Source organism: Ambystoma mexicanum, chromosome 9, assembly GCF_040938575.1.
Source record: "Ambystoma mexicanum isolate Mex_15411 chromosome 9, UKY_AmexF1_1, whole genome shotgun sequence".
Classification (NCBI taxonomy): domain Eukaryota; kingdom Metazoa; phylum Chordata; class Amphibia; order Caudata; family Ambystomatidae; genus Ambystoma; species Ambystoma mexicanum.
This window is the reverse complement of record NC_090931.1, coordinates 127258181-127285580: the sequence shown is the minus strand read 5'-3', so window position 1 is coordinate 127285580 and position 27400 is coordinate 127258181. Positions and strand designations below refer to the sequence as shown.

Below are 27400 nucleotides of genomic sequence, written 5' to 3'. Positions count from 1 at the left end.
GATCCTATGTATCTCATGTTACAAGGACATGTAATGTAGTATACTACAAAGTTGGGTTTGTAAGTAATTGCATTGTCTCAATGCCATGCCTGGTGATCTCAATACTCTACACTTTTTCCTTCAAGAGCCAGATTACAAATGTTGCATTACCGACAAGGTTGAAAACCCCTCAGTTGTTTAGGGTTAACAAAGCTTACTGAAGTATTACATGTGACCTCTTTTCTTAGCATACTAGGCACTGATATATATTTTTAAGAGGGCACTTAGAGTACATTATATGTGGATTGCTGGATAGAACCTTGGTCAAGCCTTCATCACTCTTGAGAATGGACCAGTGTTTATTGAAAACGTGTTTGATATTTTAGGCCTGCACATTGTATTGTGTGATGAACCTGATAGTGTTTGCATGATTTCCCAATTGTGTCTTGTCTTCAGTTTAGTTTTCTGATACGCTTGCTCTATCACTTTATGTGAATAGCCTCTTCACAGGAAACAATCACCCATGGTCTTAGCCACTGATCTAAATTCGGCCTCATCAGAACAGTTTCTTTTGGCTCTGAGTAGTTCACCATATGGTATGCTTTGTTTGAGTGAATTTGGATGGTGGCTATGAGCATGTAAGATGGAATTTGAAGATGTATGTTTCCTATATAGTTGACATCTAAGAAAAACAATTCAGTAGAGCTTGTAGTCATGGTCAGTTGGATGTTATGATAATTCTTATTCAGACATGCAATATATTACTAAATTATTACGAAACTATATTCTACTAAACATAGAACAGCTATGTTTACTGATCTGTACATAGTTGAAAAAGACTAGTTTAAAATGGCTGCCGTATTAATATATATATTTATTCTTATCTTCACGCTAACGATCATGTTTTGTGTCTGCGAAGCTCGCTGTTTAAATATCACAGCCGAGTCACTTTTTCTTTTAATCACAGCCTGAGGAAGTCCTGCAAAGGACGGAACGCGTAGCAAAGTTTTTCACCCGGTTTTTCGGGTACCTTTTCACTTGTTGGTCCATGTAACTAATAAGTATGACCATGGTTTGTTAACTAATGGTTACATAAAATACTAATTTTGCTTTTTTTTCTAAAAATCAGAGTGCTGGGTCTTTTCTTTAGCAGCTGACACACGTCGCTTGGGAAACGGATGGATGGGTGTTCAGTTGCTTTTTTCCACACACACACATATAGACATATTTACGCACACACACACACATATATACACATTCAGGCACCATTACAGCTTATGTTATTCACAGGAGCACCCAGAACATTCACACTGCATTCTCAATCACGTGCGCACTACTACCCATGTACACCATTCACACTGCAATAATTCATAGGCATGCACGCATACATTCATACATGCATGCAATCCTTGCACACGAGTTTGTTTGACCTGTTTCCCTCTGGACCAGCTGAGGCTCTGCCCTGTCTACACCTCTGCATCTCACAGGCTATTCAGTTGAACACATGAAGGCTAATCATTGGGGGCATGGGCCAGGTAAAAGTTTAGCTCAGTAGTTTAGTCTTTAGCTTCCGCATAGGGGGGTCTATTGATATCATCGTCTGGGCAAGCTTTTGCCCTCTGCATGTTTGCTGATGCTGCAGTCACGTTAACATGTTTTCTCACCTCGGAGTGCGGGGCATTTACTCACTTTTGAAGTTCAAAAGTGAGTAAATGCACCACTCTGCAAGGTGACAAAGGTGACACATTCTTGCCACCTGAGCCCAGTCTGGGTGTCACAGCAGAGGACTCAAAGCATGGCACCGCCCACGTGAAGGAGGCGCGGTGTCGCCAGGCAAGAAAGACATGCATTACTGGGTCGCAAAAGCAGTCTAACCCGTATATGTTATTAGACACAGGGACGGTTTAAGGGGCGATGTGGTGTGCCGATGTGCCCTTTATTTTGTGCGCCCCTGTGCGGACGCACCGCTTGATCGTGCTTTAAGCCGGTCCTGGGTCTAGTTCTTTGAAAATAACATTTTGCATTTTTCGTGGACCGTATCCTTTTCCATCTTCGTCAGACACAGGCTGCCATCATCTTTAAAAGCAAGGTACAGCCCCTCCTGCAATGAGGATTCAAACTTGAAAGCCGGAGAGAATCCATGGGAAAAGATTGTTTGGTAGAAGATGTGTCCAGATTTCGTTCCACCAATGTTTATCGGAAGATCTCCTTCCTAAAGAGGAAATAAATGGAGGCATTACATTTCCCAATATTACTTTAGATAGTATTTGTGTAATCACAGTCATGCATGTGGCAATGTTGAACAATGCCAATGTCCACAAAAGAGGAAGCTTTCGATATGGGTAGATGTGCTGACATTGAATGGAGTTGATCATACTCTGGCCCTCGTTCAGTATCCTAATGTATTTGAATGAAGCTCCAGCAAAGCATCTCCACCTCTCCCGTTACCAATCAAAGACATTTCTATGACATTGTTGAGGCTGTGGGGGGATGATGCAAGCCTCCACCATCTGCATATTGACATCATGCCCCTCCCCCAAGTACTCCTCTAGGCTGTGTACCGGGTCCTGCTTAAGTGCAAGCAATAGCCTGAGGCCTGACCATTGTGTGCACTGGAAAAGCCAACAATGTTCTGTTGGCATGGAATATGCATTCGCCGGGCAGTATCACATTGGCACTACCTGGCCATTCGCCAGCAAAATCTGGCAAATTGTATGAGTAGGTGGGAATATGATAACAGTGGTTGGCAAATGCCTATCTATGGCCCACACACAAGACAAAACTGTTGTACCTAACAAATCTTGTTTTTAATAGGACCTAAAATGCAAGGGCACACATACTGCTTATACATCAAGTGCCTGAAGGCACACTTGGTTGATGCATTTGTATTACACATGTTGCAGATTTATACCTGCAATTAGTTTCTTAACTCTCCAAAATCTAATTTGAAATTACACTGACAGGCCCATCGCAGAGCAAAGTTTGACATTACTGCTTGATAGAGGTAACTCACAGAGATTCCGTGGGGGGGTGCTTTGGGTGGTGAGGGAGAGGTAGTTGGTGATAAGGGCCATAGGCCATAGTAACTAGTATGGCCAGCAGCAGTAAGTGGATGGGTAAATAATCAGAAAACACCCATAGGCTGTGTTTACCCCCTAACATCTCATCTCGCTAATATCTGCACTTCCCAAGACAATCGTTTTTGCTGATAGGCAGCACTTTCAGCACCACCGGATAGCAAAACTAAAGTAGAAAATGTGGTGGTGGGGGGGGTGTGGTCAGTAAAGAAATACACCTTCAAAACAAGGTGGAGGGTGGAGGAAGACAAGATGGTGGCATGGATTTAATGTTCACTACCAACTACTAAAGCATGTCTCTTCTCTGTGGACCACGTGGACACTTTTATAGAGAGATGAATCTGTGCTCCATCAAGATCTAAATATGAAGTCTCACAGTGTGGGCATCTGAGTGCATTTTGAGAAATTGCACATTTGTTTCGCACAAATTGGGTCTTTTTGCCCTCTTCCCCTTTTTCATCTTGACTGTCCACTGGAACAAACAATACAGTTTATTCCCACCTACTCCCATCCTCTGCAATAACTAAAACATAGGGGCCCAACTAAGCAAAGTTTTAATCAACAAATTAGGTATTATACGGTTGTAAAGTTGCACATAAACAAAACAATTTAGAACTGTCTAGGTTTGGTAACTAAATAATTCATGCAACTCTTGGTATTAGCGAGTCAGATAGCTCAGTGTGTTAAACGTCTGCCGTGTACATCTGGGTTCGTTCTTCTGGACACAGATTGACATCTTTGGCAGAGCTGGCTCAGCACTTCATTCTTACAAGGTTGAGTTCCCTGAAACCTGTCAATATCAACACCTATTAACACTGTTTTTTTCTTTCGTTTTTTTCTTTAAGTGCATACAGTTGTCAACAACTTTTTACACTACCAAAATTACAATGAAAATCTACTATACATAGTTAACATGATAAAATCCCATTCATACAGGGAAAAAAACTGCAAAAGCTAATTTACAAAGCCAGTTCATAACAAGAAGCACATCAAAGATACTAAACCTTGCAGTTAAAAAAGGAAGAGTTATTGACCAGCCTTTCAAACCCTTTCCGCCTCACAGGCTCAATTACCTTCCAATAGTGCCCTTATTTCATTTCATCAACAGAGGCTCAAAAGACCTTCCGCTAGTGCCCTTGTTGCAACAGATTAACACCAGTAGGCACCTTATTTCCCTCCAGCTTGGATTTTACCCTTAACCAAAGATGGTAAGCGTCAGAGACCGGGCGTTTGCTGTCTAAGTTAAAACAGGTGAGACCCCCTGTATACTGTCAAATGTCGACGGTAATTAGAAGCTAGGTGACAAGTTGGGATGGTACTCAGGTCCACCTATGCTGTACCCTAAGTAGATTATATGGGAGAGGCATTTTAACTGATGTGGAGTTTTCAGAGTTGAGTAAAAGAGATGCACTTTTGAGATGACCGGTGCTAATGAAAAGCATGACTATTATATTGATTAATTGCAATTGATAGTCCAACTGATACTAAACTTAGTATACATCTGGACATTGAATTCCTTATGTTTGCTGTTTTGTTATAGGGGAAGACATCCACAGTTTCTTTAGCTGCAGTCTGATTCAAGGATTGAAGACTTGACAGACCAACTACGTTAGGACTTTGGAAACTAACCAGTGGCCGAGATGGCTCGTGTACTTGAAATATGTATCTTGTACAAAACATTTTAGCCCCTGATGAATTTCCTTTGATTGACACACTGAAACTGTTAGGAAAGAAACATGTTGGGCATTTTTGTTCACATAGATTTTTATGTATTGAGTATGTATATGGGATGATGAGAATGAGAATGGTATGACTGGGATGCAAGTGGAAGAGTGCTGAATGAGGTATTTCCAGTGCAAATTTGCACAGCACGAGTCACTTTAGTAGCAAGATACTGTAGGAAATTGCTTGAGAAATTAATGTGTTGTGTAGACGTCCACCTTGGACCTAGTGTGATTACCGGCTTGATGAAATGTCGGCAGAAATAACATTGTATGTTCTTTTTTTGTAATTGTGAAGAATAACTATTAAAATATGTATTTTTGTATCAGGTTGGCTTACTTATTGGTCATTGATGCCTAGAACAAGACTGAACTTGTGAATGTCTTCCCTGTAAAACGAACAGCTTTAACCACAAGCTCTGTTTGTTTGTTGTTTAAAGGGTACTCCCCTTTTATTGAGGGATCGCTTGTTGGTTTGAATTGCCATCTACCTCTTAATGTGGTCGTTAACCTGCAGAGACCACCACATACGTGTCAGCCGCAAATAAACGGCTCCAAAATTGATCACTTTCATATAGACTAAAGTTTGCATACGCCTTGGTATAATACAGAGACAACTTCGGACATGAAGTTAGAATGTGACGTGCAGTTTCAATATGTATACTGCACAGCCGACACAAACGCTCTATAAAAGTTATGCCCAACCAAGCTCCCCCTACATCAAAGACTGGAAAAGTGTCCAAACACATTGATAAGGCAAATCGGATCAAGGCAGAAAAACGCAATTTTATTAGGTATTGCCTTGGGCCATTAGCAAAGCCCCACTGATAGGAATACTGTGCATATTTACGCCTGTACTTAGAAGCAGGAAGAATCTGGTATAAAGCACTATATGCAAATGTGATATTATTATTTGCCTCTGTTTGACAAAACAAAGTTTTATGATGAAGCAGAATTACCTTGTATATTCGTACAGAGTCATTAGTACAATATAACAATAAATGCATTGTGGCAAAATGGAATTAATAAGTAAAGGACATGGTTACTTGTTTTCAAGATATTGCTCTTTAGTATTTTACAACCCCAAGTTTCCCGATTATTGTTAGGGTCCTCATCGCTCTATAAGGATGACTTGGTCTCTCAAAACCTGATTGCTCACCCCTTTAACCCCACTTCATATTGCCCATCTCTATTTGGTTTACAATGTCTTTCTTTCAAACTCTTTCACAATTCTTAGTCCTTCTCAGGTTAATGTATCCCCTGTATCTATCAAGGGCCTTGCTTCTCAGTCTCCAGTGACCCTTTTAAAATTCAGTTCAAGATTGTATCAATATGTTCAACACTCCTCAGGTTGTAGTTGCTTCTTAGAGCCCCTACTATACTTTACAGGCTTTGTGAGGCTCCTCTTCATGCAATCAGGCACTAGGTAGGTCCAAAATCATTTCAGCATCCCCCTTCAGGTAACAGACATCTTTCAGACTTCACAGCACCCTTCACAGGCTGTAGGCACTTTGTCAGGCATCTCAGTGCCGTTCATCAGGATCTGGGCAGTTTCTTAACATTTGTCGGTGCTGTCTCAGCATCTATGCATCTTTCAGCCTCTCCAATGCCCTTTCGGTAACTAAGTCCTTCGTCAAGCCCATTATCACCACTCTCAGGGTTTCGGCGTATGCTCTAAAACTTCAAGCTCGCTTCTCAGTTTCCAGGTGTTTCTCGGGGTTCTCAGAAAGTTCTTCAAGTTAAAGACTATCTCAGCAAGGCTGCTAGTACAGCAGCTTCCACCTCCAGGTCCAGATGACGGCTCAATGCCTCCCAGAAATCGTACTCCTTGTATACCCCTTTTCTGGCCCTCAATTGGTAAGGCGAGTCCCACTCATTTCTTTTCAATTGTATTGGCTCGGAGAGATTTAGCTCTGCCTATTTGTCCATGTCAAATGACAGTGAAAGGTAAGGTGATGTAAACTGGGTCAGCCATCTTGGATGGTCTCAGTTATGTTGCTGTTGAACCAAACGAATTGAGCAGATACTTGTTGCAGCAGAAATGTCAATGGAACACTGTTTCTAGGTAAATCAATGTTTTTTCTTCTAGCTTAATGGGTGCTTCATCACAGCATGTAAAAAAAACCCGCCTAAAACAACAATGGAACGACCAAGCATGAAACCCATTAAAAGAGAAGATGCCCACGAATAGGGTCATTTTGCGTGTTGTGGCATTTTGCGCAATAAAACCATACCACATGCGTAAATTACTGTTATTGCATGTGAACAAATTAGGGTAATCACAGGATTAAGACATTAGTGCTGATTGAGTAGGTATGGTAATTCCACAACGGGGATAATTTGAAAAAGCTGAATCAAGCAATTAAAAAATCTTGTTCATGTATGTGAAAATACTGCTCGCGGATGTCACTGAAGCAGCCAATCATGAGACGGTTATTATGAAACAACCACTTCCTTTGTTAATTGGAGAATGATGCCTGACCAAAGTAACGCGGGACAAATGATATGACAGAGTGGGTGATAGCTCCTGCAAAGGCTGAATTTATGAATACTGGACCACATGGTCCTGGTTGAGAACGGTCTAAAGGAGGCACCAGGTCGTTAGTTCATCTCATGCCAAGACTGCTTCTTGACTCAACAGTAGGATAAGATCTGTGACATCACGGTGGCCATCTGCACACCTGCCAGGACCACTGATGTTCAAAAGCAGTGGAGTGACTTGAAGTGATGTGTGGACTTGTGTGACCGAATATCACTGGGGGTCCACTGCAACTATATTGAGAAATGTCATGCTGATGGGTTTCTGTGCCTGGGAGGAGAAGGCCACCTCTAACGTGGATTTCATAAACCACAGGAGCAACAGGAGCCAGAATGTGGGAGGTGTACTCGCCACAGGGTAAATGTGATCCATTTACCACACCTGCAAGTCATTCATTCATGACTTGGCCTCACCACTGTGCATGTCACCGCATATCACGTGGAGAGGTATCCAGCAGTCCAGGCTCACACAGGGTAAAGTGAAAATCATATGGCCCACAATCCATGGAAACATGCAGACCCATTGAATTCGGAGACCTAGATTTGTGAATCTCCCTTTCCTGATTGGGGGAGAGTGGTATCTGGTTTTGTGCATTTGTCAGGAGTGACTATAACACCTACGCCAAGACATTCAGTGCAACATTCCCACAGAATGCTGCCATGGGCCAGCTGCGCTCACATGCAGAACAGAGCCCATCCCAAGGAAATGATGTGCATATGTTTGCACTCACTGGCGAGAGAAGTGGAACCTGAGGGCCCAGGACATTTGGTCTTAAAGTAGTCAAGCATACGACAACGAGGTGCCATCCAATGGCAGATGGCCGGGTGATATAAGATGAGAGTTCAGGTGTAAAGATGGGGCAGGATGAGAAAAAGATCTGGGCCTCAACAGTGAATAGATAGTGGGAGACCCCAATGGCGAAGATGATTTCACCACGAGAGGATGTGTACTGTAAGGATGTCGAAGAGGAAGCTGACTTAAGGGTGGCATGATGTTTGCTATAAACTTTTATTTATAGTAAAAAGAAACCCTCACTATCCCTATCTTCTAAGAGGGGTTTCCCTGCCTCAGAATAATACTAAAGGATGTGTCAGAATGTCTGTCAAAATCAAACTCCACTGTCCTGTGTCACAACCTACTTCTATCTCTTACACTACAACTAAAGAATATTCCAACAGAAAGTTCCTTCTCCAAGAGAATGACTCCCTTCTCCTGGTATTCTGGTGGTGTCCCCAAAATTTAGTTTTGCATAAGAATGCCAGGGGGAATGACTCCCTTCCCCTGGCTTGTGGTTCCAATAAAAACTTTATACAACTCAACTCTTGGGACCAGGTGAATGACTCCCTTCTGTTGGTATTGATCCGCACACACCAATATACTTCACAAAAAAGCCTGGGGAATGACTCCCTTCACCTTGCATCTCTTGAACACATTCAAAGGGCTTCAGTTTCTTCTCCAGGAGAATGACTCTCTTCTCCTGGTGTTTGAGAGTTATTTTACGCATCTTTCAACTTGATGTTTGTTTTGCCACACTGTCGCAGTATTAGCAAAGCCCCAAATCCTTATGTGGGTTTCAGTGGACCAAACTTTGCCACTGTGATGAGGAGGATTTCCTCGGATGTATGCTTCACTGGCATTGGGGTCCCAAACCCTTCTCTGGTTGTTAGTGGACGTATCCCTGCTACTGCGATGAGGATATTTTCCTCGGATGCTCAATTCACTTGAGTTGGTGTTCCAGACCCTTTGCTTGTTGTCAGTGAACTTTCCCTGTCACTGGGACGAGGATGCTTTCCTCGGATTCTCAGTTCAATTAGGTTGGGGGGCCACACCCTTCTCTGGTGGTCAGTGGACTTTCCCCTGCCACTGTGATGAGGATGCTTTCCTCAGATGCTCAGTTCACTTTTGTTGGGGTCCCAGACTCTTATCTGGTGGTCGGTTGGTTTATTGCTGCCACTGTGACGAGGAATTTCCCCTCTGATGCTTGCTTTAATAAGGCTAGGGTTTCCTACCTGTCTCTGGTGGTCAGTGGGCTTATCGCTGCCACTGTGATGAGGAAGTTCTACTTGGATGCTTGATTTAATGGTGTTGGGATCCTGAACCATCTCTGGTGGTCAGTGGGTTTATCGCTGCCACTGTGATGAGGAAGTTCTCTTAGGATGCTTGATTCGTTATTGCTAGGGTCCGCGACCCATCTCTGGTGGTCAGTGGGTTTATCGCTGCCACTGTGATGAGGAAGTTCTCTTAGGATGCTTGATTCGTTATTGCTAGGGTCCCCGACCCATCTCTGGTGGTCAGTGGGTTTATCGCTGCCACTGTGATGAGGAAGTTCTCTTAGGATGCTTGATTCGTTATTGCTAGGGTCCCCGACCCATCTCTGGTGGTCAGTGGGCTTATCTCTGCCACTGCGATGAGGAAGTTCTCCTCAGATTCTCACTTCCCTCTTCCCAATAGTTTGGTTGTTACTACTGGAACAGGGAGAACTGCTTGAGCCTGCCTCTCTTCCACCCCGTGTTCCCTCTGGGTCTCTCGTACCTCCCATGACCTTCTTTGGGACTTCAGTATGCCACTGGGTTTTCCTGGGACTGGGGTCCATCGAACCGACTCTTCAAGCATCTCTCCTCTGCTTCCGCAGCACCCTCCCCATGAGGTCCTCCTGCATTAAACCACTCCTAGGGGGACTATTGGGTAGCGGCCCCACCTCCTTAGTCTCATTGGAATGGGCTACCCCTTGGGGAGAAGTGACGATATCTGGCGAATCATCACACATAGAAAGGCAATGGACACAACCTTGGGGTACTCCCAAAGGTAGATGGATGAGATCAGTGGGGTTCATGATCCAAGAGATGCAGAATGAATGGTCAGTAAGGTAAGAGGCAATCTAGGCAAGCGCAGCCCCTTATATGTAGAGCTGGCAGAGGGCACAAAGATGAAAGAGAGGATCAACAGTGACAAAGACTGGAGCAATGCCAAGAAGTATGAAGATGGAGGAGTGCTTGGAGTCATGGGACTGGTAGGAAAGTTAGGGTTGTGGGTCAGTGGAATTTCAATGGATTGCCAGTAGTCAAACTCTGATTAAAGGGGATGGGGAAGCTGCAGAAGGGCAGGGTGTCGTGAATCTCAGAGACCTTAGATGGGCAGCAGAGAGGACATTTGTTAAAAGAGATGGAGGAAGAGATAAATGTGAGGATGGGGAAGAGCTTGTGTGGATAAGATTGTAGCAAGAAGATAAGGTTGATGAAGTAGCTGGACATAGGTATTTCCAAACCCATAGTCACAGCAGCGATTGGAAACATCTAAGGGGTCAGCAGCAGAGGGATGAAGACTGTGCCAACTTTGGAGATGGAGTAGTAGGATAGTCCTGAGAAGGCAAATCTCCTGGGTGATGAAGGGATGATGGCAATGGCTAACAGGTTAAAGGTGTGAAATGGGTAGTGGTGCTCAAAGGGAAAGCTCAGGGCTGGGTTGAAGTCGGAGAAGACTTGATTGATCAAGGAGGCCTGGGGTGGTGTGATTGCTTGTAAGGAGCACCCTACCGTCACTAGGTAGGGTGACAGAGTGTCAACTTTAAACTCCCATTTAGATAAGGGTACGATGGGGCAGGCAGATTTGAGGGGGACCAAGACAATGAAGAGTAAAAGAGTTTGGCAAGATGGAATTGGTTAATAGAGAGGAAAGAAGAGGTGCTGAAAGATGATAGGAAGATGAGGTCCACAGACTTGCCATGTACATTGGTCAGTAGGTCATTCGGGGATGTCAAGGAATGCCCAGACAGCATAGATTTAAGATCAGGTTTGTGGGATAGGGTAATTCTAGGAAGGGCAATGACACCTAAGGAGGCAATAGCAGTGGGGAGGGAGATCTGAATCACATCCAGATCAGGGATTAAGGAGGTGAGCTTGTCAGGAAGACTAGTATAAGGAGGATGGTAAAGAAGAAGTGGTAGTGTATTGTGAAGGAGCGTGTTAGTGGTCCGGTTAGCCATGTTGATCAATATTCTAAACCCACAAACACTTCTCTCAGGCCAGAGACTGGGAGATAGTAACGTTATCACTGTGATTGGAGCAAGACTAGCTGTGTCATCGGGAGAGAACTGTAGCAGTGTTTCCCAATTCAAAATGGTATCACGTGACCGCAAGCCGAAAAAAGTTATTGTATTTCTGAAGAAAGGTATATAAGGTAGAGCGGAAGCTGCTATTTCAATCCCTCATCACAAAAGGAATAACATCTTCCCGAATATGAATTATTTTAACCCATAGCTTATATTGTACTGCACGTAAAGATCCCAATCCAAAATGGCGATCTCACGATCACGTGTTTACGAAGTACATGTGACCACGAGCCCGCCTTTTGTCAAACAAAATCCTCTCACGGACGCATAGAACGCAGGTTATCATCCCGGCACCTTACTTTTGAACCAAACAACGGGAATCCCCCTATTAGGTATGCAGCACTTTCAGCCAAACCTCTGTTTTAGTATACTCTGTCTCTTTCGAATTAATGTTTAAAATTACATAAGACAAAGTACTGAAAAAATAGTTCTTTATCCAGGTATAGAAGCAAAAAAGGAAATGGTTACCCTTTAGAGATGCTACAGCGCCCATTGATAAGAAATCCTTCGAATGGAAAAAAATCACATGACCACAGTTGGAAATTGATATTGCTCAGTTTATCTTGAGAACGTTGCCCTTTGGTGATAACACGTGTTTCGACGTATCCAACGTCTTTCTCAAATCAGGGCTACAAAATTCATAAATGATAAATTGATTTACAAGTCAAATAATTTGATATACAGGAATATACAAATTAAATGATCAACAAATTGAAATGAATTGGCCATTGATGTAAAACACAACAATTACAAGTCATTGTAAATTCAGTCATAGTGCAAACAACAAAATAGAAAAATAAATTTATGATTAAATGGCCATGTTCAGGAGGGGGAGAGGGGTAGGAGGTTTGTGGGAATTAGAGAAAAAACACAAACAAGAAAAAACATGTTTATAAAGAGGTAAGTATGGTTCATGTGTCAATCGTGTATAAGTAACTCTAAACATATACAAGTAATGATTCAATGTCTTACCTATTGTTAACCATAAATGTGCATGTAGTGGTCAGCTTACTTGTGCGGTCATGGGATAATCCCTGCTCCCTAGGGGAAAAATACCCATCTACAGTCAATTCAATGAAAATTTCTTAAATATATTTTGAAAAGGTTATAATGCAGAAACTCTTTAATGTCGTCTCTGAAAAATTCCAATGTTTGCTCCCATGCCAATTTTGTCAATGGGTGCTAATACAATTAACGTAGGGTGGGGGTGTCACCATCTTTAATTCAAAACACGGGAAGCGACGCTAATCTTTAAATTGTTCTACAATTAATTAACCGTGATCCCATATTAAAGTTCACTCGCCTTCCTGTTCGTGTGCGTGGAATTTCAGTTCAAGTATAAATCATACCGTAATTTAAAACAATACTGTTTCGTCAAATGCAGAAAGTTTGTATGGCAAGGGCAAAGACCACGAGGGTCCGCACGTTTACATTACAAATCATGTGCTTAAGGGGGCTGCTCTTGCTGTCAGACTCACCTAAGTTATTCTGTTGTTTCTTTCCGTCCGCGTTCCGGCGTGTCCGCCCTGACCATGTGTGTTGTATAAAACGGTTTCTAGGCAACCTCAGTCCTACTACTGTTTCTAGCTTTGGGTGCCATCTTTTGGGCTAACTTCCTAGTTTCCCAATGTTGCTTACGTGCTCTCGTTCTTTCTAATGCCGATTGTCAGTGTTTCCTATTTACACGCCATCTTGCGGGTTGGATTGGCTGTGTACTAATATCCCTTATTGAAAATTCTTCCCTATTCCTGTCGATTGAACTAAAATGCCAAAACGAAGTATGAAAATGTAAATGCTCCGGATTTAAAGAGCCTTCTTAGTAAAAAATGTACAAAATATTATATCATGTGAAAAACACGTACTCATATGGTCATCGACCTGGCTTATTAAACCTATTCGTCGGTATGCGAAAAATATGATACATTAATCAATGGTTAATAAAAATAATAATAAAAAATAAAAAATAAAAAAAAATAAAATAAAAATGAGACTTCTTATGTATTCATATTCACATACAGTGCTATCGAGCAATTGTAAATCTGACTTCCACTAATGTTAATAAACCATGACGTCCCTTAACCTTGTGAATATCCTGTTTATTATGAGTAAGTGAAAATGTCCTAATGTTGTAGTATACTGACTCTCCTGGAACCCTGTGTCCCAGGTTCGGGCGATATTAATAGTTATAAAAAAGAATACATTTCATTGTCTGAATTCAGACCTCTTTCAACTGTACGAAATTTACAGATCAATTTGGCTTCCTCTTGTCGCAGTTTCAGCTCTTGGTTCCCTCCTCTTGGTCCCAAGGCCACTCTCTTGAGTCCGGCAAATTTGAAAGTTTTTTTGGTGTCACATTGGTGTTCCTTTTGCCAATGTTGGGCCAACGGTGAGTTTGTATTTGGATTTCCAATAGATGAAAAATGTTCTCTGATCCTTGTTCTTAGTTCTCTAATAGTGCTCCCTATGTAGATCTTATTGCATTCACAAATGATGGTGTAAACAACATATTTGGTTCGGCAATTGATATGTTCAACAATGTTAAGGTTGGTGCCATGTTGGTCTTCAAAGCTTGTCAAATTATCCATCGCATGTTTGCACATCGTGCAGGTCCCACATTTCCTAAATCCCTTCGTTTGTTTCGGTAACCAAGCGGAGGTGCCCTCTGGTCTAAGTTCTGGAAGTAGAGATGGGCTCAGTATATTCTTGATGGTTCTCGCCCGTTTGTAGATAATCAATGGGTCATTTTTAATATAGTTCCTAACATGTGGATCCGTTGGATCCGTTGGATCCACATGTTAGGAACTATATTAAAAATGACCCATTGATTATCTACAAACGGGCGAGAACCATCAAGAATATACTGAGCCCATCTCTACTTCCAGAACTTAGACCAGAGGGCACCTCCGCTTGGTTACCGAAACAAACGAAGGGATTTAGGAAATGTGGGACCTGCACGATGTGCAAACATGCGATGGATAATTTGACAAGCTTTGAAGACCAACATGGCACCAACCTTAACATTGTTGAACATATCAATTGCCGAACCAAATATGTTGTTTACACCATCATTTGTGAATGCAATAAGATCTACATAGGGAGCACTATTAGAGAACTAAGAACAAGGATCAGAGAACATTTTTCATCTATTGGAAATCCAAATACAAACTCACCGTTGGCCCAACATTGGCAAAAGGAACACCAATGTGACACCAAAAAAACTTTCAAATTTGCCGGACTCAAGAGAGTGGCCTTGGGACCAAGAGGAGGGAACCAAGAGCTGAAACTGCGACAAGAGGAAGCCAAATTGATCTGTAAATTTCGTACAGTTGAAAGAGGTCTGAATTCAGACAATGAAATGTATTCTTTTTTATAACTATTAATATCGCCCGAACCTGGGACACAGGGTTCCAGGAGAGTCAGTATACTACAACATTAGGACATTTTCACTTACTCATAATAAACAGGATATTCACAAGGTTAAGGGACGTCATGGTTTATTAACATTAGTGGAAGTCAGATTTACAATTGCTCGATAGCACTGTATGTGAATATGAATACATAAGAAGTCTCATTTTTTTTTTTTTTTTTTTTATTTTTTTTTTTATTATTATTATTTTTATTAACCATTGATTAATGTATCATATTTTTCGCATACCGACGAATAGGTTTAATAAGCCAGGTCGATGACCATATGAGTACGTGTTTTTCACATGATATAATATTTTGTACATTTTTTACTAAGAAGGCTCTTTAAATCCGGAGCATTTACATTTTCATACTTCGTTTTGGCATTTTAGTTCAATCGACAGGAATAGGGAAGAATTTTCAATAAGGGATATTAGTACACAGCCAATCCAACCCGCAAGATGGCGTGTAAATAGGAAACACTGACAATCGGCATTAGAAAGAACGAGAGCACGTAAGCAACATTGGGAAACTAGGAAGTTAGCCCAAAAGATGGCACCCAAAGCTAGAAACAGTAGTAGGACTGAGGTTGCCTAGAAACCGTTTTATACAACACACATGGTCAGGGCGGACACGCCGGAACGCGGACGGAAAGAAACAACAGAATAACTTAGGTGAGTCTGACAGCAAGAGCAGCCCCCTTAAGCACATGATTTGTAATGTAAACGTGCGGACCCTCGTGGTCTTTGCCCTTGCCATACAAACTTTCTGCATTTGACGAAACAGTATTGTTTTAAATTACGGTATGATTTATACTTGAACTGAAATTCCACGCACACGAACAGGAAGGCGAGTGAACTTTAATATGGGATCACGGTTAATTAATTGTAGAACAATTTAAAGATTAGCGTCGCTTCCCGTGTTTTGAATTAAAGATGGTGACACCCCCACCCTACGTTAATTGTATTAGCACCCATTGACAAAATTGGCATGGGAGCAAACATTGGAATTTTTCAGAGACGACATTAAAGAGTTTCTGCATTATAACCTTTTCAAAATATATTTAAGAAATTTTCATTGAATTGACTGTAGATGGGTATTTTTCCCCTAGGGAGCAGGGATTATCCCATGACCGCACAAGTAAGCTGACCACTACATGCACATTTATGGTTAACAATAGGTAAGACATTGAATCATTACTTGTATATGTTTAGAGTTACTTATACACGATTGACACATGAACCATACTTACCTCTTTATAAACATGTTTTTTCTTGTTTGTGTTTTTTCTCTAATTCCCACAAACCTCCTACCCCTCTCCCCCTCCTGAACATGGCCATTTAATCATAAATTTATTTTTCTATTTTGTTGTTTGCACTATGACTGAATTTACAATGACTTGTAATTGTTGTGTTTTACATCAATGGCCAATTCATTTCAATTTGTTGATCATTTAATTTGTATATTCCTGTATATCAAATTATTTGACTTGTAAATCAATTTATCATTTATGAATTTTGTAGCCCTGATTTGAGAAAGACGTTGGATACGTCGAAACACGTGTTATCACCAAAGGGCAACGTTCTCAAGATAAACTGAGCAATATCAATTTCCAACTGTGGTCATGTGATTTTTTTCCATTCGAAGGATTTCTTATCAATGGGCGCTGTAGCATCTCTAAAGGGTAACCATTTCCTTTTTTGCTTTTTACCTATGGAGTAGAGGAATCCAAGACTCCTGGGTTACCCTAGCTCCATGCGACCTCTCAAATTGAAGTACCACATAACAGGGCGCAGAGTTCTAAGTGAGAAGCACCTCAAACAGATTCCTCACACCATTTATCCAGGTATAGAAATCAACTGGCTAAAGACAATTTTCTTACCAGTTATATTTAAAGAGGGGAAACAATCTCCTAATACCAACACGCCTACTAAATTAGAGTCTCACAGTCTACAAGCACACAAGTAAGTATTATTCTCTGACAAGTAACATGTGCCAGTCCTTGTTTCAATGGGCAACCTTACGCACTATAAAGCTTTATTACAAATCTTTTTTTTCAATTTTTTTTAATAAAATGCAACAGGTGTAGACAAGACCAACAAAGTGCAATCAACTTTTCAAAAGATTATTTTTCTGTTTTTCTTATAGTTGTTTTGTAAACTAAAGCCAAAGAACCGGCTTATCCCTCCTGAAGATCTGTCAGTAATCTAATGACAGTGAAACACGTGTCCAGGGCTTTTTCACAGATGATTTTAAACCCCGGTTTTGGATTAAAGAAATTTCAAACCGGCAAAAGGTGTCTTGTCTAATTTCAAACTGAAGAACCAAAATGGGATTATTCAACTAACCAAATAATGAAAAATGAAGTTGGGCGCACAGTAAGGGGTTCCGTTCTTCCTTCTTCTCTGTCATCAGGAGAGAATCATGTCTCGTGTTGGTAAGCCTGATCCTATGGGAGTCAAATTGGTCTCTGAGTTTGGGTGTCTTTCTGCACAGAGACTCTTAATTCCAGAGCCCAAGAGCGAGAGTAGTAGACAAGGTGGAGGGGAGAGCAAAGTCTATTTAGCAATGTATACTTTTATACCATTGGCATTTATGACATAATATGCTCAAGAAATAGTCTAAACCTTCATTAGATGAGAGGTCTAACCATGCGGGATGCATTATGCAGTGTGGTGGTATGGCGTGCTATGACGTTTACTCTTCCTCCCGTCTTACTTCTTAGATTGAGTCCCTACATTAGATTAAGAGCAAATGAAGCAGGTAATTTGTTCTCACCCTAAATATAACTGTCCCATCCACTGCAAACATCAGATACATCTTGTTGTTAACCTGCACAGTAAACACAACAGGTATCCCGTCCTGGGGGTCTGTGTCTTTGTAAATGTGAAGGATGAAGCAGACACGTTCTCCTGAATAGAAAGAAGAGTACAAATAATCACAAATCAAAAGATGAACAACCACCCCCAGCGTTTACATTATTGTTTTAATATAACCCCCACTGAGGCAGATTAATATGCAATTTGGAATTACTTCTCTGGCATGGCATGTTGAGCCACAATGAGATTGTAGATTGGCCTACCCAGGTGGGCACCATTCCACAGAACAGGTGTTTTGGCCTGTTAAATTCTCAGTAGAGGGGCTATCATATTTTTTTATGTTTTGCCATAATACCCCTACTTTGAGATACTTGAATGTGAATCTATCGTCCTATTGAATTCAGGCAGCAGGCACAGGTTTATACAGATTTTCATGCCTGCTTATGAACTTCACATGCTGTTTGAGTTCATCAGATGGAGTAGAATCTCAGCCCATGATCTGTAAGTTCTCTTACTTTTGTAGACCTTCACGTAAATTTTGTAGGCACCACCCCAAGCTCTACCTCTCTCTGAATAATGTTATAGAATGGGTGTACCAGGGTTGACCATGCTTGTCTCAAATACTGCTGTACTGCCATGTTCTTTCTCCGGGTAGGCCACCAGCATCAAGTTTGACTGGTTTCGAAAGATGCCCCTCTCCGGAATGGAATGAGATGACAATCTCCAGCTATCTGATTCCAGATCTTTATCTAGAAGAAAGAAAAACACATGACAAACCAGCAACTGTTGATAGCAACACAACAACAGTAACTGTTGTATAATTTCCAAAATGTATTTTCTGATACAGATGTAGGGCAATCATTCTATGCTTTTTCTAGGCATATATTACATAACTGAGGTAAAACATGCATCTTAGTTTTATATAACAACCCCCCTTCTCCATCAGCCATCTGCAACATAGATCCCAGTCACTTACTAGACAGTGATGGGAATGGGCTTAATCCAATGCAAGAGCGCCAAATCTGGCAGGTGGACTAGCCATCACCAACCAGATCAAGAATTCCATCCGGCTCAGATGTCAATCTTGAAGAAGTTGTCATAAATAAAAGGGGCACACTTTCATTACTTGAAATGTGTGAATATATAATTACATTCATTTGGATTTGCAAAGTAGTGTAAAGACCCCCGAATTATTCAGGAGAGGAATTAAAATCAATCCGTTAGGCTCTGCAGGTTAAGGGCTCACCTCAGACATCTGCATGCACCCCAAAGCCACAGGTTCAAATGCACAGGTCAGATTATCTAACATTGGTAAACTGCTTAAAACGGAGCAAGTGCGCTTAGAATAAGCGTTGCTGCTTGTGTACTATTGCATGGGCATGCAGATTCTGTCTGGTTTGTTCTTCATATATGATGCTCTAAGGATGTTCATGCTTTTGGGACAGGACCTACACACGTCTACTGTAAGGGTGCAGAAGTATGAGTCTGACACATGTAAGAGGATTCAATTCAACACTACAGCTAAGTCAATGCCTAGTCTGGGATACTGAATGGGAACCCTTATTGATATATCTTTACGTCCAGTTCATGCGTTCTGGATGACTACCCCTATATAACACCCCTCTCTTGGAATCCCCCTGACCCCACTGAGCCACGAAGTAGTTCTGTTTTGCAAGTTTAAACGGTTTATTTGATAATTTAAACAATATATATATATATCACACTTCATAATAAATTAATAATTGAATATCACACTTAATCTGAGCAGTAATCCATAATGGATAGTCCGGCACTAGCACACTTCTTTATAATCAATGATGAGTGGTTATAGGATGGATACGATAGCAACAATACTTTTATGGTTTCAAATGGATGCAATGTGGAATGAAATGCAGTACAGAAATTAACTTGATAGGATTTCAGCAAAAGACAATGTAATCACTTTCTTGGACAATTCACCCCCCCCCCCTTTTATGCACTGTAAGGAGATGAAGATGACACAGTTCTTAGGAATTCAATCAAATAGAATTCAGTTCAATTCCCCCCCAGCAGCTTATACAACAGATAGGAGTTTTGAAACACAGGCAAAATGCTTTGAATATGGTGACAATGCAGTGAGAAATATGCTGAAAATGGTTTTAATTCCCTTTAGGAGGTTCAGGGTGATTGAAATATACTTGGGATGAGTTCAGGCTCACTTTAGCAAGGATCTAGGAGTAACTAGCAGGTTAAATGAATTTTTGGCAAAGGAAAGCAAGGAAGCTGCTGTTTTCACACGTGGCTGGATTTTTAACCAAATCGCAAATCATGGTAAAATTCGCGAGTGCGAGAATCGTGATTACGGAGAAAGTATAAGGAGTAGGTTCTAGGCCCGTTGAAAAGCTGAGATTCTAAGCTTTCAGAGGAAAGTTAAACCAAGTTCCTAGCCCAAACGGTTCCAGAGATACGGACGATTAAATAAAGGTAGTTTTTCGGATTTGAAATTTTAAAAGTTCAAAGCGACAGGTTACAGCTTGCAGCTAGAAAATGACAGGTGACAGCTTTACAAATGACAAGTGACAACTAGGAGGCAGTTCTACTTAGATTAAAATAGTTTGGATTAGATTATTTTAACTAAGAGATTGGTTCTGCACAGTACTGCTAGGTACTCACAATATATTTTAAAATAGGCCTCGCCACGGATCTGGTCAGGTTTTGGACTGGACTCTGGTTCAGCTCTCTGGTTCTGCGAACAGCGGTCTGGGTCAGCTCTGCTCTGCTGGTCTAGCCTCTCTGGATTCTGGATACTGCTCTGCTTTCTAAGTACTGCTACAGGTTCTGGAGATTGATGGATTTGAAGTCTGGATCTCTGGATGTTGTATGGTCCGGCAGCATGCTCCGCAGCAAATGGAATTGAATGTCCCTATCTGTCCTGACTGTCTGCTGTTATGTGTTTTGAAAGTGGGTGGAGAGGCTAGCTTTCTAGGCCCTACCCCTCTCCACTTGTCATTGGCCACTTCCTCCTCTTCCCCTTGATTGGGGGAATGAAATGAAGTGTCATCATGATGAGGTCTGTTTATGATACAGAGAACCCACCCCTGTCAACTTTACACACAATCTATATCTGATACAAATACATACTTCCCCAATAGACAGTTGTTTGGCATTGCATACACACATCATGCATTTACTGATGGTAGCCCCTGTTCCAATTCTGTCGTTTCTAGGAGCTTGGGTTAAAAAATGGCAACATATTTCACTTTTTGGTCGGGTTACCAATATTGGATTTGTCCCCGCATTTACACAAATGTTCGCAAAGCATGTGGGCATTAGGTGGTGGAGTGTCAGATTTTTAACATACATACATTTAGAGTAATATCCTCTTTTCCGCTAAAACCCCCCTGAACATACCACCGGGTCCTACCACATCTTCAAATGTGCACAGAAAAATCACAAGAATAATGATATCACTTATAACATTTTCACAAGTCCGCTCTATGAATGATCCATCTTTTTAGATTCATGTTCTGGCCCCAAAGGGGTGTGGTTTCCCCCAGCACAAGGTTGAATTTCTGGTTTTTCCAGTTCTGCCAAGCCAGCTTGCTCTCACAGGCAGTGCTCCTCCCCTTTCCTTCCAGGAGGAAGCCACTTTTACGACCCCCATAATAAAACATTTGCCTGAGTCAGGACAGGGCTTTGTTCAATTTCCTGCAGAGCCCAGGTAATTCAATCAGAGAAGTGTCATATCCCTTTTGGTGGGAACAGCAAAAGGCAGCTAGGCCTGGGAACACAGCTGTTGTGCAAGTCTCAACTCCTGTCGGGGGTAGCTGGTGGGCAGAATTCAGTTTCATTAAGCCAGGTTTCAGATAAAATGTCACTTTTTGTTCCCCAGTTTAAGTCAAGACAATTTTTACATATGCAGCTAGAATGCTGATTCTAAGTTCAAAACTATGACATTTCAACAGTGACAAACTATGTGACACTCAAAAGTAGGTCACTCAGTTAATTTAAACATTTTCGATTTTTGGTAGTTTAAAATCCAGTTTCAGTTAGGCTGCTGCAGACCTGCAGAGCTCTGCCAGTCTTGTTATGAACATTCAAGTCACTTCAGAATATAACTTTACATTGTATCCACCTCTCAGTAAGTCTTTCTTTGGCCTGCTTTGGGTTCATTTATTCAGTTTTACACAAAGGTCTGGTGGTTTTAAAACGCTGGCTTTCTGATAGTGGTGAGTACTGGTAATGCAACCATTTTTGGGATTTAAGAAAATGAATTCCCCACAGTTCTAGGTTGCTTTTGGCAATCAGCATTGCCATTCCCAATGGTTTCAGGCTACTGTGTGGGTAGTCCAATGGTGGTTTTAGGCAGTGCCCTTCTGTGCCCATAACATCGATAAAAATGGGTGGCAGCCTATTCTTCATGCATTTCCCTGGGCATTTTCTGGGAAGCTCTGGCCATCATGATGTTTTCAATGCCAGTACTGCACAGTTTTTGAGGTAGGACTCGGATGCATGGGTAAAAACATCCCACAAGCCCCCCTCTTGCGATGGCCATTCTGTTTCACTGATGGAACTCGCAAGATCTGGGATGTTTCCTCATCTTCTTCCAATAGATGGCAAAGTTCAGCATCTTTTTCTCCATCCGGTCGGATCGATCGGTTCTCCTCGCCGGTCCTGATGGGAAGATTGGGCGGTACCCCGGGCCCCTGGCGTCTCTGCTCCCGCTCTCCGGATCGTCCTCCCTGGCCAGTCTCAAGGTTTTCTTTCTCCTAGGACGACAAAGGAAGAGCGGCAATACCTATTCATAGACATTTTTCCCCCACCATTGATATAGTGGGGTGGCATATAAATTTATAGTCAAAACATATGAACATGCACATTTCTTTTTGCATTCAAAAACGAAAACACCCACATTGAGAAACTCAGAATTTGATAGGCGATATGTAGGATATTTTAAGTTAGAACTGAATTAATCTGAGACAGTACCCTCTAGGATTCCAGAGGATTCCTCCAGTTGTTGCAGAGTGTGCCTGGGATGGCAACACTTTAGCTGATTTATATGTACCCACTTGTCTTCCCCCTCTGCCAAACCGCCTTTGGGGATGCGGATCTTGTAGGCCACAGGGGAGATCTTGTCTATAATCTCATAGGATCCCTTCCATGTAGGCAAAAATTTTCGCTGCTTGGCCTGGTTCCTTTGGAAATTGTATAGATAGACGCGGACCCCCACCTGATATTCCTTCCTGGAAGTTTTCAGGTCATAGTGGGTCTTCATACTCTCAGCTGATCTTTCTAGATTCTGCTGAGCATAGGCAAAAGCATGCTGAAGGTGTTTCCTTAAATTCTCCACATACTCATGAGTTGTGGAGGCATTTATCAACGTTTGCTCTTGGGTTCTGCAGAGCAAATGCTGAGGAAGCACCATCTTGCGTCCAGTCATCAACTCAAATGGTGACATTTTGGTTGCAGATGAAGGGGTAGATCTGATGGCCATTAGGACCAGAGGTAATCGGATATCCCAACTTGGCCCAGAATCTGCCACAAACTTCTTTAATATGCTCACAATGGTTCGGTTATATCTCTCTACTGCCCCAGAAGAAGCTGGCCTGTAAGCAATGTGTAGCTTTCTCTTGACCCCCAGTATCTCCCACATCTTTGTCATTACTTCACTGGTGAAGTGGCTACCTCTGTCAGACTCAATTCTGTGAGGTAGACCAAACCGAGAAAAGATGTGGTTAATCATCAGGGCAGCTGCAGTTTCTGCCTTGCAATTTGGGGCTGGGAGACATTCCACCCACTTGGTAAACAAGCATGTAACGGTCAACATGTACTTGTTTCCTCTAGTCGAGCGAATCACAGGGCCTACAAAGTCGATTTGTAAATCTGACCATGGCAGTGTCATCCCCCTCTTTAGGAGAGGCGCCCGGTGTGTGAGGGATGTTGGCTGAAATTGTGCACACACAAGACAACCCTTCAAGTATTGGTTGAGGTCCTGGCCCATGTGTGGCCAGTATGCAACCTCTCTTAAGATGTCCAGTGTTGTGTGAAACCCCCTATGACCGGCGGTGGCCGCATCATGGGCGTGACTTAACATCAGGCTTCGGAATGAGGTAGGAACCACCCACTGATCGTGGCCAGCTTTGGATTTCCTTACCAACAAACCGTCTTGGATCCGGAACATTTTTGGACATTTCATCAACACTCTAAGGTCCTCTTTCCCGTTGTAATCGGTATCCGTCAGGGGAAAGTTCTCAGCGTCCTCAATGTGTTGGTAAAATTTACCAATTATTGGATCCCCCTTCTGAGCGGTAATCAAATCAGCATCAGGGGTCTCCTTGCTCCATTGGGCAGTTGACAGATCATTGTGAGCATTTGTCTGGGACCTAGTGATAGCAGTGACCTGGATTTCCCCCAACAGGGACTCAATCTCAATTAGATCCCCTTGGATGGCCCCGGTTTTGGCCAGCTGATCAGCTAAGTCATTTCCAGTTTTGTCTGGTCCCTCTACTTTGGAATGACCCTTGATCTTTTTCCAATAGATGGTCATCTCATTCGAGGTGACCAGATCGTCAATGTTTTGGATCAACTTCCCATGTTTCAAGGGTTTGTTGTTAGCACATAACATGCCTCTGGTTTTCCAATTAACCAGGTGCTCCACGAACCCATTCCGTACATAATCCGAATCTGTGATTATGACCAGTTCGTGGAGTTGATGCTGGACAGCAGTGAGGATGGCCTGATGCACAGCCATCAATTCTGCCACCTGACTACTTCGGGGACCAATTTTGTATCCAGCGGAGGGTTCTGGGAACTCCTTCACCCATGCATTCCCTACGCCAGCCACCAGTTCTTTCTCCCCGTCGTTGTCAACATGGTACGAGCATCCATCCACATAGACAGTGGGCATTCCCTCACACTTGTCCTCTTCAAAGACTTTGTGTGGGGAATTAAGGTATGCCTCTGTGTTGTCCTCGATTTTTAGACTTTCGTCCTCGAGACAGTTTTCTCTGGCACAATCATGCAAGTCAGCCAGACCTTGCGCGAGGGGACTCTTCTTGTTTTGGCCATATCTGACCTCCACAGGAAAGCCTTGCATTGACAGAATCCAGGAAGTAATTCGGGAATTACTCACATTTCCGGCCCGGATTCTGTCACTTTGGAGATATTGCAGAGGCTGGTGTGGAGTCTCCACTATGATGTGTTCCCCATGGATAAACGGGAGGTAATTCTTCAATGCCCACACCGTTGCCAGGAGTGCCTTCTCACAATCGTTGAATTTTTCCTCCACAGAGGATAAAGTTTTGCTCGCATAGGAGATTACTTTATTGACCTTGTCATGCTTTTGGTATAATACTGCTGTCAAGCACGTATTAGAGAACCCCGTCTCCAGGAAGAACTCCTTGTTCCTGACAGGGTAAGCTAGGCAAGGCGCTTGTGAGAGGCTTCTTTTGAGTTGTTTTACCGCCTCGGCTTGTTCTGGACCCCATTCCCACTTGACCCCCCCTTCAGGAGATGAATCAGGGGTCTGGTGATCTCTGCGTAGCCCTCAATGAACTTTCTGCTGTAATTAGTCAGTCCAAGGAGGCTCCTTAGTTCCCGCAGAGTTGTGGGGTCTTTCAGTTTTTGGAGTGCTTCCACCTTCTTTTCCTGGGGACAGAGACCCTGAGGAGTAATCTCATGCCCCAAGAAATTAACACGGGTTCTACACCACTGTGCTTTCTGAAAGGAAAGTTTTGCTCCGGCGACCCTCAACTGGGTCAGAACATAACGAATCTCCGCTATGTGTTCCTCCACAGATGAACTTTTGATGAGGACATCATCTACATAAGCCAGGTTACCCCTCGCACCCAGGTTGGGCATGGCCTTATGTAGGAAAATGTTGAATTCATTGCCGGAGTTGAGGTATCCGAAGGCAGTCCGGGTCCATGTGTACTGCTGCCCCCCGAAGGTAATGGCCAGCTTGTATTGGTCCTCCCTACTGACCGGCACGGTCCAGTATCCATTGGCCAGGTCTATTGCAGTGAATACCTGTGACCCCTGAATCTGGGCCAGCCCTTGGTCAATGTAGGGAAGAGGCCATCGGGAAGTATGGACCCGTTTGTTGAGCTCCCTAAGGTCAGCGCAGAGTCTCCACTGGCCGTTTGGCTTTAATATTCCCAGCACCGGATTATTGAAGGTGCTGTGGACGGGACGGATTATTCCCCTGGACTCAAGGTTCTTAATTATTTCAGTAAGGGACTCCATTGATGCGAGAGGCAAGCGATATTGCTTCACAAACACTGGAGTCATGCCAGGGTCCGTGGGGATTGTTGTTGTGTGGATGTCGGTGCGACCACAGTCATATGAGTCTACCGCAAAGAGATCTTGGAAATCCAAGAAGACTTGTTTCAACTTTTTCTTCTGTTCCAGAGTCACACAGGCATCAGCTAGGTTGACTCTCTCTTCCACCATCTGCCTGAAGCCTGGAAAGACTTCTGGTTTGGCTATCTCAGCGGCCTCCTCCAGCTGGGTGGAGAAGTCCCTGGTCAGAGTGCTGATTTGGACTGGAGGCTTCAGGTGGGAAAGGCAGCCCTCATGGACCTGGAAAATCACCTCATTCCTCCTGAAGTCACAAGTCACATCTTCCTTACCATAGGGGCAGGAAGTGTACACCAGGAAGTTCCCCCCATGCCGGGTAAAAATCCTGTCTGGTGTTGTATTGTCCTCACTGTCACTGTCAAAACAGTCCTTGGGGATTGGCCCTAACAGTTAATTACCTAAATCGATGGAAAAATGTCGGTCATCAACCGCCATTCCAATAATGGTGCCTGCGGCTAGAGTAATACTCTTTAAGTCGTTGTTATCCACCTCTATTAGAATGGTGTCATGTTCTATGTTGACTAATGGAGTTGGGTTTACCCCCAACCCTTGCTGTTGGAGAGAAGCGTTTAGATGTATGTAAGCATCAGGGTTTTTCAAATGTTGTCCTCTTTTAACTTTCACTTCCAGGGAGAATTGTCGGGTCCTTTCTGGGATGGTGACTGCCTCTTTAATCTGAATTTCAACTGCATAAGGTAGCAATTGAGCTGACCTAAATGCTTTTTCTGGATCATCAAAGCCCATGGGATTATCCGCTAATCGGGACCAAGCTTTGAAGTTTATTAGGTCCAAACTAATGGCAAAGCGATTGAGAATGTCACTGCCTAAGTAAAAAGCGGCAGTGACGTCTCGCACGACCCAACAATTGTGGACTATGCTCTTGTTGCCAATGGAGATTTTGAGCATACACCTGCTTGGCAGGAGATGTTTGGAATTAGGTGCTTCCAGGTCCATTTCCCATTTGTCTATCAGTTTGAATGTGGGAATGGCTGGATCTTTCGGGAGTTGGCGGAACTTGGCTTCGCTGATGAAGCTCTTACCATTGTTCACGCACACTCGAGCGAGAACAGAGTCCTTCCCATCATTTAACTGAACAGGGATGAACAACTGCTCTCCAATTTGCTGAATATCAGCCAGGCTCTGAGCTGATTTCACATCTTTCTGGACTATAGGAGTGGGAGTTTCTGATTGTGGATTGGTAAAGAATTTCAGGGTGTTTCCTTCCAGCGTGGAATACCACTTTAGACTGGAAGGAAGGTTGATTTCCAGAAATAGAGAGGACCCCCCATCACCAGTCCGTTGTCCTACTGCTATTACTGTCACGTCTGGAATTTGGTTGTTCTGGAAGTGAAATTGTACTTGGTCAGATTTTTGTTCAACCATGTGGCAGGTGCCGTTTAAACTAACATGGTTGA

At 42.7% G+C, this 27400-nt stretch overlaps 1 protein-coding gene across 1 annotated transcript; it reads right to left on the bottom strand.

The window, feature by feature from the left end:
• Nucleotides 1–1070: 1070 nt before the first annotated feature.
• Nucleotides 1071–18478, bottom strand: LOC138487728 (interleukin-18-like). The gene is made up of 3 exons (XM_069614274.1): nt 18245–18478; nt 17608–17741; nt 1071–2191 (listed from the first exon to the last, which is right to left on the bottom strand). The coding sequence occupies exons 1-3, from the start codon at nt 18312–18314 to the stop codon at nt 1976–1978; spliced, it is 420 nt and encodes a 139-aa protein (XP_069470375.1). The 5' UTR covers nt 18315–18478; the 3' UTR covers nt 1071–1975.
• Nucleotides 18479–27400: the final 8922 nt, after the last annotated feature.